Below are 11,821 nucleotides of genomic sequence, written 5' to 3'. Positions count from 1 at the left end.
TTAGTCCTTAATTTGACTATATTGTAATTAATATATATTCAATTCACAACTGATTAAGATAACAATAGTCTTAAATTCTAATTTAAGTTAAGATTACAACAGTGAAACATAAAAATGAATATAACTTTTGGAAAAATAGATCTCAGTTCACAAGGAACACATTCAATAGAACCTATTTGACATTCATAATAGATCATAAGTTTATTTGTAGAGAAGATACAAACCTCCTCAAATCCAAAGCCCAACCCACCCAACAGCAATCTGAACACATTAAGACACACCTATACTGGCATACAACAGACGAAAGAAAGTTGAAAGAGAACTTGTAAAAGCTAGTTTAGAGTTGAAAAAGAATTCAACTCAAAACAGTAAAATTTCTGAGAAGTTGGGTGGAGAAGCAATCATCACCATATTGTATCAATTGAATAGAAAATTCAAGTGTTCATGCCTGCAAGTTCTAACCTTCCTCTCCATAACTCAGTATAAAATATCTTAACAGTAATAGAATCATCCCAGATACTATCAAAATATTCATTATGATATGAAGTGTAGGAACAGAACAAGCTTAGTTTTTCTTGGGAACCCCAAGCCTCAGACGGAAATCCTCTTCCATAAGAGGAAGGCCATCTCGCAACTTTACCTTTGGTTCCCATCCCAGCAATTCCTTTGCATTTGTTATGTCTGGTTTTCTCTGACGAGGATCGTCAGGAGTGTTCTCAACCATCTTTATCTCCACTGCTGGATTAATAAGCTGCAAAAACATAGCCTCATAAATCAAAATTTTCATCAAAATTCCATTTTTAATCCACAGGGTAAACATAAAGTGTCTTTTTCCCCACATTACTTTGTTAATTGCATATTGCAAAGCACATACATTATTCCTCTCACGAAAACATATTCATAATTCGCTATCAGAGAATTCCTTGGTTCAAACTGTTGTTTAAATATTGCAGTTAAAATATGACCAGACTGACAGATAAGGGGGAGTGTGGAATTCTCCAAGAATTTAAATGGGTTACAAGTTAAAACTAACCTCTTTGACATTCTCGGCAAGTTCAATCATTGTAAATTCGCCTGGAGGAATAAAGTATCAAAACATTAGAATTTGGCAGAAAAATCAGAGTTCAAACGACTCAGTTGTGATACAACCTGGGTTCCCAATGTTGATTGGACCAGTGTTTTCCCCTTCCATTAGACGTATAAGTCCATCAACCTAAGATGTTTCAAATTTATAATCATAGTCAATCACACCTAGTACTTGAATCAAGATCATAATATACAAATGAGACACATGTAGCAAAGATACCATGTCAGAGACATAGCAGAAACTGCGAGTTTGAGTTCCTGGAACTTGGACAGTTAAGGGTTCACCACTGTAACACAAAAATGTACATGATAAGCAACAAAATGAAGAGCAGGCTCAAGAAGCACGTAACTCATACGGTTATAAAGGTTGGATTTTTTATTAGTGTACTAGAATAAATTGTTATACTTCATTACAGAAGAGCACCAATGTTTCTTGAGAGTTGAGATAAATGTAGTCATAAAAATTAATCTATCAGCTTATCCATCTTGCCTATAACATTATAAAGTTAAGGGATTTACCGAAGTGCTTGAGCAATGAAGTTGCTGACCACACGCCCATCATCAATATTCATGCGTGGTCCATATGTGTTAAAGATTCTTGCAATGCGTATTTCTGAGAAAAATATGTTAAAGTACACATTAATTTAATATTTAATGGCAATGCAACACTTACATTCTCCATTCCCTCATGAGAAGGTATTACCAAGGAGAAAAACAAAAAAGAGAAGGAATTACCTATTCCATGCTGCCTATGATAATCAAACATCAAAGTTTCTGCAACACGCTTGCCCTCATCATAACAACTTCGAACTCCTGTACACACGTTTTTTTACGTTTAGGATATATTCTTCACAAGTTTCAGCATACATATTTTTAACAACACTAATTACAATAAACTAAACAAGTAATTGAAGAGCATCTCACATCACGAGCCTAACAATTAGGGAAAAATTCTTTCTAAACCCACCCCCAATCAAATTTTACCGAGTCATGATAAAACAACGGATATGGCATATATATATAAAATCAATGAACATTCCAAGTTCTTATCAAAGGTATAATTCAAAGAGATCATATACTTGCAGCATTCAGATCATGTTCATTAACAAATGCTTGTTCAAAATGAAAAACTAATTTGAGTGTGAAAACTATACATTGAGGTATACATTACGATGAGCTCAGCTACATCAGCACGAGCCCCACTACAATGGCATTGATACATCAAGTTTGGATTGAGAATGAGATGATTACATACCAATAGGGTTAACATTTCCCCAATAGCTTTCTGGTTGTGGATGCACGAGAGGATCTCCATATACTTCTGAGGTAGATGTAAGCAAAATCCTGCCAATCAAAGTTACAACTTGGTAAAATCAACAACTGGTATTGGTTTGGCTTATCAACTTTATCTTTTAGAAAAAGAGATAACCTTGCTCCCACACGTTTAGCGAGCCCAAGCATGTTCAGTGTTCCAATCACATTTGTTTTTATTGTCTGTAAAGTTTTATCGCAACTGTTAGATTATTTCTCAAGATTCACAATAAGTGAGAAATCAACCAATGCGTAGGTCGTAGACACAGTCGGAATCAATATACAGACTAACAATTGAAACGTTATAACAATAAATATGAAATTCCCATGTTAAATTTGCAATAGAGCAAAGGGGTGCTCTGGGAGAACTTCAAACTACTTCAGTGCTAGAAATAACTCGTGTAGACAACTGGCAGGGAGTGTGGAAAATAACAGAAATACAAAAGTAGATTCTAAGAAGCCCACCTTTACAGGATTGTATTTGTAGAAAATTGGAGAAGCGGGACATGCAAGATGATAGATTTGATCAACCTCAATCAACAATTGCTCTGTGACATCTGTTCAGGGAAAAGAAAAGTATATACTTCTAATTAAATTAAAACACATATAGAAACAGAGAAGAAACTCTGCATCTGATAGATTCATCTTCCATGTTGTGTTGAACAATAAGATGCAGCTGACTGGTCTACAATCGATATTGGTGTCTGATTCAGAAAAATTGAGAATAAACTGTCGTACAAATCATTTTATTCCCTAAAATTATGAAAAATAAATGAGACCTCAATATTATCAAATATTAGTCCTTCTAGTCCCTAATGTTAAGAATCTGTCAATTTGATCTCTTAATTTAACTATAGTCATCTGTCTCCCCAACTTTAGAGCACAGAAGTCAACTTAGTACCTGACTTTGTTGTGCATCATCATTTAATCTGGTCCCATATCTGACTAACTTGACTGATAAGGACTAATATGATTGATTCTTTTAAGTTAGGGATTATATTGACCGATAATACAAATTTTAGAGACTAAGTAGTTGACAATTGTGAAAGTTGGGAGCTAAAGTTTTTTTTTTTTCACAATATCGAGGATTAACTGAATGATGCTTATAATTGTAGGTACTGCTTTGGTATATAACTTTAGAAAATTTATATATCTATTAATTTAATATCTACACTAATAACCAACAAGCTTCTGTTGCCTGATCCCTAGCAGTCTTGAAGATATTTCACAATCTAGATGACTCAAATTACGAGGCCAAACACACATCACAAGATGGGAAGAAAGGAGAGTCAAACATTAGAGGATTACAATGAAGAAAATAATAAAATTATACCATGGCGGATTAACTCAAATCTTGGATGGCCAATCCATTTTTTAAGGTTGTCTTTAGATCCAGTGAAGAAATTGTCAGCAACAACAACCTGATTAGAGAAACATATTGTCAAATCTTGTTCCAGAGTTTTATAGCACTCGTTGAATAACTAATAAACTTCAAAACTGTGAACAGAAAGATATCAACATCCTAACCTCATTTTTTTCATTTTCCATCAATCTGTCAACTAGGTGAGAGCCAATAAATCCAGCTCCTCCAGTAACCAGAATTCTCATATTGGACTGTTGTCAGAGATGAAAGTAACATTGTAAAACCAAGAGTTCACACAAGGAAAGGGAAGAAAACGACTAGGTAAAACAGATATCCTCGCAAGAGATATAATACGATGTTTTAGGAACATATACCGCTTCTGCTGAACTGTGTTGTGCAATAGAATGCATAAAGTGTCATGTAGAAGTGGAAAAGGCATATATTTTTATTGACTAATTGGCAGAAAAATGCAATCATAACATAAATTTAGACAAGAGTAAGGATTGAAATTTAAACTAAAATGCCAACAGCTACAAGATCAAACCAGTGCAGTGGGTGACATTCAGAGAGATCTGAATTTGAGTACTCATGTTCACAGCAGACATTAAATATGCTGAATCACTCTAAAATAAAAATCTAGCGAATTAAAAAGTTATGATTATTTTATGTTCCTTGATTCTGAAATACAATTGGAATCAGCACCACCACGAATAAAGATTCATTCATAAAATCAAAAAGGGGATTTTTACAAGCACAGGTAAGTCGCTCATCTGAAAATAAATGGTTTTATAATTTAACACGTCATGATCAAATGGCATTATCAATAGAGATCAAGTTGTAACAAAAGCGAATTGACAAGAAATTTGCATAACATGAACCAAACAACAATCAGAAACAGAATGGCAGAGTAGCACATGCGAATTCCACGGGAGAGTTCACCTGAAAAAACTTTGAAAAACGCAAGGGGGACGGCATTGGGGGTTGCTTTGTTGCTCCATTGGAAGAATTCGTTGCCATTGTGAGAAAACCCACTGCAACTCAAATCCTGAACCAATTTCCAAAGGTCAAAATTTCACACTATGAATCCTCTATACACGCAATTGTTAAGTTACAAAGTTTTGCAAAACCAAATCTAGTAAGTAGCCACAACAAACACTTCAACAACATCCGAAAGACAAAGAGAGAGTGAGAGTTAACAATGGACCTGCTTGTAAACTTAAGCAAAAAAAAAAAACAGACAAATTCAAAACCCCAAATCACAGATCTGATCCAAAAGCTCCATGATCAGTCAACAATTTATAGAAGAAATAAGATCCAGGAGTCAGAAATTTCCCACCAAACGGTAAATTAAAAATTTGATTTTTAAATTAGTTATCGCCACACCCAACGATAATTTAATAGAAAAAAATAATTTAGGGATCCTTCAAACTCACGGAAAGCTGAAGAGCATATGATGAAAGGTCCTATGCAACGGCGACGACAGAAAAACAAAAAGGGTGGCATCATACCAAACATTGAAGAGAGAGAAAAAAGGCCAAAAGTGAATACTGAAAAATATGTATATATGCGTACAATACAGAAGCAAAGCATAAACATTAAGTAAAGGGTACATGCAGCGGTTGAGATTGATAATTGTCTTGAAGGTGGCTTCACTCTGAAACTTGAAAAATGAGATGTGGGTGCTGTCAGAACCGTGTGTGTGTGAATATATATATATATATATATATATATATATATATAAGGATTTGCTATAGTGTTCTGGACCTGTCAGGTAACATTTATCGTATAGGATAAGTAAGTAGCTGCTTTCTCATCACTGTAGCAGATCATACTGCGTAGAACAATATTTATTATTTATTTTAATTTTTTTTCTAACCTTTTTTTTTATTGGATTTTCTTTCTTTTTCCTTTTTCCGAATCAACCCAGTCAAAAAGAATTTCCCAAAACTATCCTTCCCGGAGTATTTACGCAAGTAGACTTAACATCTCAAGTAGAATTCTCATCTGATATTCTTTTAACAAAAAAGAGGCGAGTTACCGTGTATTTTTCTTTTTGTTAATAATTATTTTTGTTTCTGTAGGAATTGTGTAGAGCTGAGAGACGTAGCTTTCTGTTGTCGCAAGGATACTCTGACTTTCAAATTAAGTTTTTGTTGGAAGAATTTTTGTTCATAAATAAATGTTTAGTATTTGTCGCAATTGAGTATTGTGAATTTAATCAAATGTGACTTTTAACTCTAACTTTATATTTATAATTTATCTTTTACATTCTAGAATAGATCTAATAAAATAAAAACAAAATTTTTCTATTAGTTACTCGAAAATTGTTATTAATCAAAATTATTATGTTATTATTTATTAGATTATTGACATAATTAACTTATTGTTCCATTAAGTGATCTTGTTATGATTTAATACAGATCACTCGATCTTTGACTCAATTACGACTCAACCTTTCAACTGCTCAACTAAATACCATACAATTTTTATTTTGTATATAAAAATAATAAAATAGTAAAATTACTATGTAATGAAATAGGATGAAAATTAGGTTGTAGTGTTGTAGTGGTTATTATTACAGTAATTAAGTAGTAAATTTAACAATAATTTCAGTTTTAAATATAATAAATGGAATTGATATCATAATTCTAGTTAATTGATTTTACTAAATAATAATTTGAAAAGTTATATGAAAAAAATAGTTTTCGTATATATGAAAAAAAGTAATAAAATGGTGAAATTATTATTTAATGAAATACAATGAAAAGGTTATAGTAACATAAGGTAATTGATTATTGACATTTAATTTTATTGGTAAGAGTTCATTTTTGTTTGTTTGCTTCTATTCCTATTCTTAATAATGTCACAATTGATTCTAATTTTACTTTTAAGCATCTCCTTCTTATCATTAATCTTTTTTATACCATAGAACTTTTTAGTCATTATAAACAATTGTATATTATATACTACAAAAATAAATAAATGCAATAAAAGTAGCTAAAACAAAATAAAGCCATCAATTAAATAACTGGTAAATCCACCAAAATGCAAAAAAAAAAAATTAAAAAAAATAAAGAAAAGAACAATACTTGATGAAAGATGAAGAAAAGAGAAAAAAAAAAAAAAGAAAAAACCAAAACTAAGAAAAGCCTAAAAATTATAAAAGGGAGGACAAGGTAAATAAAAAATATTTATGATCATTATTTTTCATATGTAACACTTAAGCACAGTTTTTTTAGTTTGAAATACTCAAATTACATTTTTGACACAGTATCAAAATATGAATCGATATTAACATACGTTTTTGAATAATAATTATATCGGTGGGTGTCATTGTTTTAAACGGACAAAATTTTCTTATTTTGTTTTCTCATATACATAACATTTTAAAATAAATATTAAAATGTTTTGAAAGGTATTAATATAAATTGTCAAAGAAAAATAACTTATGTTATTTGAAAAAGTTGTATTATTGTATTTAATTAAAAATTATTAAATTAACTTTCATCAGTTCAAAAACATTTGACAAAATTAATCATATTTATTAAATTAATGATGTTGAAATAATAAATGTAAAACGTTCATATTATATTTTAATTTAAGTGCTTAAATTGCTAATAACAAATTAGTATTTTATGATTATTAAGGTTATATTTTAAATAATAGATTACTGATTTAATTATTATTGAACGAAAATAAATATAGTAAAACGTTCACAACTTTATTTTTATTCTAAGAATTTATAGACGAAGATTAAATTATTTATATATGTAAAATATTTACACATTACTATAATAGAGAGATATACTTTGTAATTTAAAGAAACTTAGTTAATGTGATAAATACAAGAAAAAAACAATTAATACATAACACATACTTAATGAGCTCATTTATTATTGAATTCATTTATTTAATGTTTAGTTATCATTTGAATTCTTTAGTGGGTTTACCTATCTAGTGTCTCTTTTTATTATTATTATTATTATCATCTAAATTCTATACAATGACTACTTCTTTAGTGTCATCTTTTTCATTGAAGTTACTACATCACTTAATGATATATATGTATTTTTTGGGATATGCATGATATTTAACAAAATTGAAAACAAATATATATATATATATATATATATATATATATATATATATATATATATATATATATATATATATATATTTATTTATTTATTTATTTATTTAGTTATTGAAGTAAATTTTTTTATTATAGTATGCTTTAAATTATAAAAAGTAAATTTACTCTATCTTCAACTTCAATATCAAGTTCAAATCTATAAATTAACTTCATTCATTAATTTAAATTTATTTCTTCAATGTCTAAAATGTATTATAATAAACTATAAACTATTTTAACAATTATTTAGAAATGTACTCTTTATGCGAAAAATGTATAAACTTTAAATATTTTAATATAACATTAAATTTGCTATTTTCAATTTATATTGTTCAAATTAATATTTTGGAAATTCTTTTTTTTTCCTAAAAATATTGTTTTAGAAAAGTTAAGTCATAATTCCATTTCCAATAACGCGAAATTCAAATATAATTTCCTGCTACCAATAAAAATTCAGGTTGAGAATTCAGACCTTCAAAGATCAAATTCTAACATTCATAATATATATATATATATATATATATATATATATATATATATATATATATATATATATATATATATATATATATATAATTTTGATAATTTATTTTTCTTACAACTATTTAGTAAAATGTTTTATTTTAATCAACTATGTATCCTTTAGCATCACGGGTTTTAAAATTAATAAATATGACCTTTTAAATGAAAATAAAAAGTCATTAAAAGGAGGAATTCTAGTTACTAAAATGGGTATATCTCATTGAAATTTTTATATTTTAATAAAAGTTTAATTTGTTATGAAATGATGTTTATAAAAACAAGACAAAACTTAGATATGATGTTATTTGTGTTATTACTAAACTACGTAATCTCTTAAATAATATGCATTAATATTTTAAAAATTGTTTACATATATTATTGAGACAATATATTAATTATAATTAAATAGCATTGTAAATAATATACGTAATTGACTTTTTGAGTTATATTGACCGGACAAATTATACAATACAATACTTATAATATATTATGCATTTTCATATATAAAATAATACTTATATATAAACTATTTTTACTTTATTTAATAATATCTTTTTCATGATATCCTCCCATTGATTATATTTTTAATGACTATATTTTAATTATACAAGTTTAAATTAATACTATTTTTACAATATATTTAATCTAGATAAATAAAATTAAGTAATACTTGTTAAAAATTTAAGCTAGTATAAAGTTAATGTTATTTATATTCAAGGGACCGTGTTTAATAAAAATACATGTTTCCTTGAAGGACGAGGACATTAACTATCATTTTCAACTACATCTTTAATTGTATTTAATTTTCGCATCATTCCTATAAATAAGTGAGAGAAATACAACAAACAAAGTGTTTAACAAGGGAATTCACTACTCTAAAATCATGGGATGTACTTTAAAAATTAAAATAAAATAAGAAATATTAATTAATATTTTTAAAATAGTTACATTAAAAAATCATTTTTTATAAATGATGATTATTTTGGTATTTTATTATCTAAAACCAACCTTTCATGTATTAGAGTGAAAATCAGGTAAATGTTTTTCTCGATAGTTTTTTAAAATTCCTCAAATCAATATAGTAGTAAAATATTTATCAAAATAAAATTTCTTTATGATGAAGGTCACAAATAAATTATGGGAGAGTCGAATTTCAATCCATTATTTTATTATCATCACCGTAACTTATTTTCGAGATCTCTAATATACTAATAAATAAGTATACTTATATAAATAATTTAATAAAAGATTAGTGTTGAAAAATAAATTGGAAATGAATTTATTAGAAAAAAAAATCCTAATAATGACGCTTTCGTAGTGATGCGTATAATGTAAATGCATTTAAACCAACACTACATGTCAACGTTGATGTGAAAGATGAGTCTCTAAATTGGAGTTTTCATCCTAATTGTAACCACCAACATAAAAGCTAATATAATATTCACTAGAAAACAATTATTTTAGAAAAATGATAAACTAGTATTAGTTATAACTTTTATTTTTTATATTAATTTTATTTAAAATGTATACTTTTATTTAAGAAACTAATAACTAGGTTGAAATTTATAAAAATATATTTTATAGTATAGAAGTTATGGAATATAGTTTATGTTATTAATATACATTATCAATTACGGATGTGATGTTAAATTGTTAAAAGAGAAATTGGTAAATTTGTATAATTGTGGATGCAAATTGTAATATAGAATAGTATGGCGATATAGATATAAATATGAGGATGAGTGTGTATGATGTTTGAACTGAGAATATATACTAAAAATAAGGATGTTTTTGCTGAGGATACAAACAAAATTCCACATCAAATAAAAGAAGAGATGGATATGAGTTTATATACATATAGATACCTTCATTGGTAAGAGGTTTTTTAGAGTGATACGAAAAACAAATCAATAAATCTGTAAGATTTTGGTTTAAAACAGACAATATAAAAATGTGATATGTTGTATATTTTGATGATCAAAATGTGAAGTCTTACAAATGGGTAAAATTGGTTTAAAATGCTCTTATTTAAAAGTAAACTGCTCAATTTCATGTATGAAAAATGTACTACAGTCCTTTTGGACCAATTTGACACAAATTTTGCATGTTTTTGATGATTAATTTTTAGTTAATTGTTGGACAATCGTTTACTTGTTGGGCAAAAATCAAAGGTAGTGTTTTGTAACTTTTAAATAGCATGTTTAAAAATATTTATAAATTTTAAAATTATCTCTGATTAAATTAAAGTGTGATAAATAATAAATTAACATTTATTTTATTTAAATTGAGCCAGGAATAAAAAAATATGATGTTTATGTGGTGACATGGTCGATTGTGTGTTATAGATGTAATTATTTTTAGAAAGGAAATAACATACTGAGATGTTTAGGTTATGTTTTAAATTTGAAATTTTGAATGAGATATTTTAACACTCACGTAAAGACAAAAGTTAAAATTATAAAAAGAAATGTGACAAGTGCCTTGCTGGTTTACCAAAATATGATAAAGTTCATTGAAGATAAGTTCGAAATTTGTAAATTTGTTTATTATAAACTTAAATTTTTCTTCTCTACGTAGACTGAAACTAATGGAGTCAAGTATCTTATCCATTTGAAACCTTGTCGTAAATATATTTATTATTTTGTTAGATATAGTTAAATAATAGGCAATAAAATAATAGTAATTGATTACAAATTTAATTTATCTTTCCAAAATATATTAAATATTTTTTTGTTTTTTTTATGATCATAAAATTTGGTGAACGACGTTGATTTTTCCTTACAAATAAAAAAAAAATGTTGGACAACGATTATTTTTACTCAATTGTAAGTCTAAAAGAAATTCCTAACATGTCAATAGCGTGTATAATGTAAGGGTATTGAATTTGACTTTTGGTTTCAGAAGAAAGTCTTTTTGAGACATGTTTACGCAATATGGTGGAATTTTAAATTTAAAATACAGTCCTTTTATTAAATCTTAGATTCAAAGATAAAAAATATACTTTTTTTTAAATATCAATATGTCTTTATTAATATTAAATTAAAATAATTTGTTAAGAGTTAGTTATAAAACTTATAAAAATAAGAAGTTGAACATGATGAAAGATTAAATTAAACTTAAAATATATTTCTAAATAAAATATTATATTTATAAATTAGAATCTATTTTAATAAAATTTATATTGAATCCATTGTTTCAATTATTCTTGAATTACTTGTTAATATCTAATCATATATATATATATATATATAAGTGTATTATTGATTGAGTTGGAATTAGAGTCATTTATTAACAATGAAGATGTATGACATGAGTTAATGTTCACCCAAGACATGTTCAAATACAATTTAAGTTAGAATGGATTTTCAAAGTTTTTCTACTATAAATATAAATATCACTCAAACGCA

At 27.2% G+C, this 11,821-nt stretch overlaps 1 protein-coding gene across 5 annotated transcripts; it reads right to left on the bottom strand.

Moving 5' to 3' along the window:
• Nucleotides 1-161: 161 nt before the first annotated feature.
• LOC106756283 (UDP-glucuronic acid decarboxylase 6) lies at nucleotides 162-5,491 on the bottom strand. 5 transcript variants are annotated; one of them, XM_014638650.2, is made up of 13 exons: nucleotides 5,371-5,491; nucleotides 4,700-4,805; nucleotides 3,925-4,011; nucleotides 3,731-3,818; nucleotides 2,863-2,954; nucleotides 2,516-2,580; nucleotides 2,342-2,430; nucleotides 1,822-1,899; nucleotides 1,606-1,699; nucleotides 1,307-1,373; nucleotides 1,150-1,213; nucleotides 1,034-1,074; nucleotides 162-751 (listed from the first exon to the last, which is right to left on the bottom strand). In XM_014638650.2, exons 2-13 carry the CDS (start codon nucleotides 4,775-4,777, stop codon nucleotides 566-568), a joined length of 1,029 nt encoding a protein of 342 aa, XP_014494136.1. In that variant the 5' UTR covers nucleotides 4,778-4,805; nucleotides 5,371-5,491; the 3' UTR covers nucleotides 162-565. The 5 variants fall into 5 exon arrangements, with proteins under 5 accessions (XP_014494136.1, XP_014494138.1, XP_022634163.1 ...); XM_014638652.2 differs by having other exon boundaries at nucleotides 5,375-5,483; XM_022778442.1 differs by lacking the exon at nucleotides 5,371-5,491 and adding an exon at nucleotides 5,333-5,357.
• Nucleotides 5,492-11,821: the final 6,330 nt, after the last annotated feature.

Source organism: Vigna radiata, chromosome 2 (assembly GCF_000741045.1).
Source record: "Vigna radiata var. radiata cultivar VC1973A chromosome 2, Vradiata_ver6, whole genome shotgun sequence".
NCBI lineage: Eukaryota > Viridiplantae > Streptophyta > Magnoliopsida > Fabales > Fabaceae > Vigna > Vigna radiata.
Note: the sequence above shows the minus strand (reverse complement) of the source record. Positions and strands in the feature narration are given on the sequence as shown.

Bases quoted from the DNA above. Each gene is read 5' to 3' on its own strand.
- LOC106756283 (XM_014638650.2), bottom strand. From the start codon at position 4,777: ATGGCAACGAATTCTTCCAATGGAGCAACAAAGCAACCCCCAATGCCG. The intron at 2,581-2,862 runs GTGGGCTTCTTA...AAAACTTTACAG, and splicing joins ACAAATACAATCCTGTAAAG to ACAATAAAAACAAATGTGAT. The intron at 1,900-2,341 runs GTATGTAATCAT...ACGTGTGTACAG, and splicing joins GGGAAATGTTAACCCTATTG to GAGTTCGAAGTTGTTATGAT.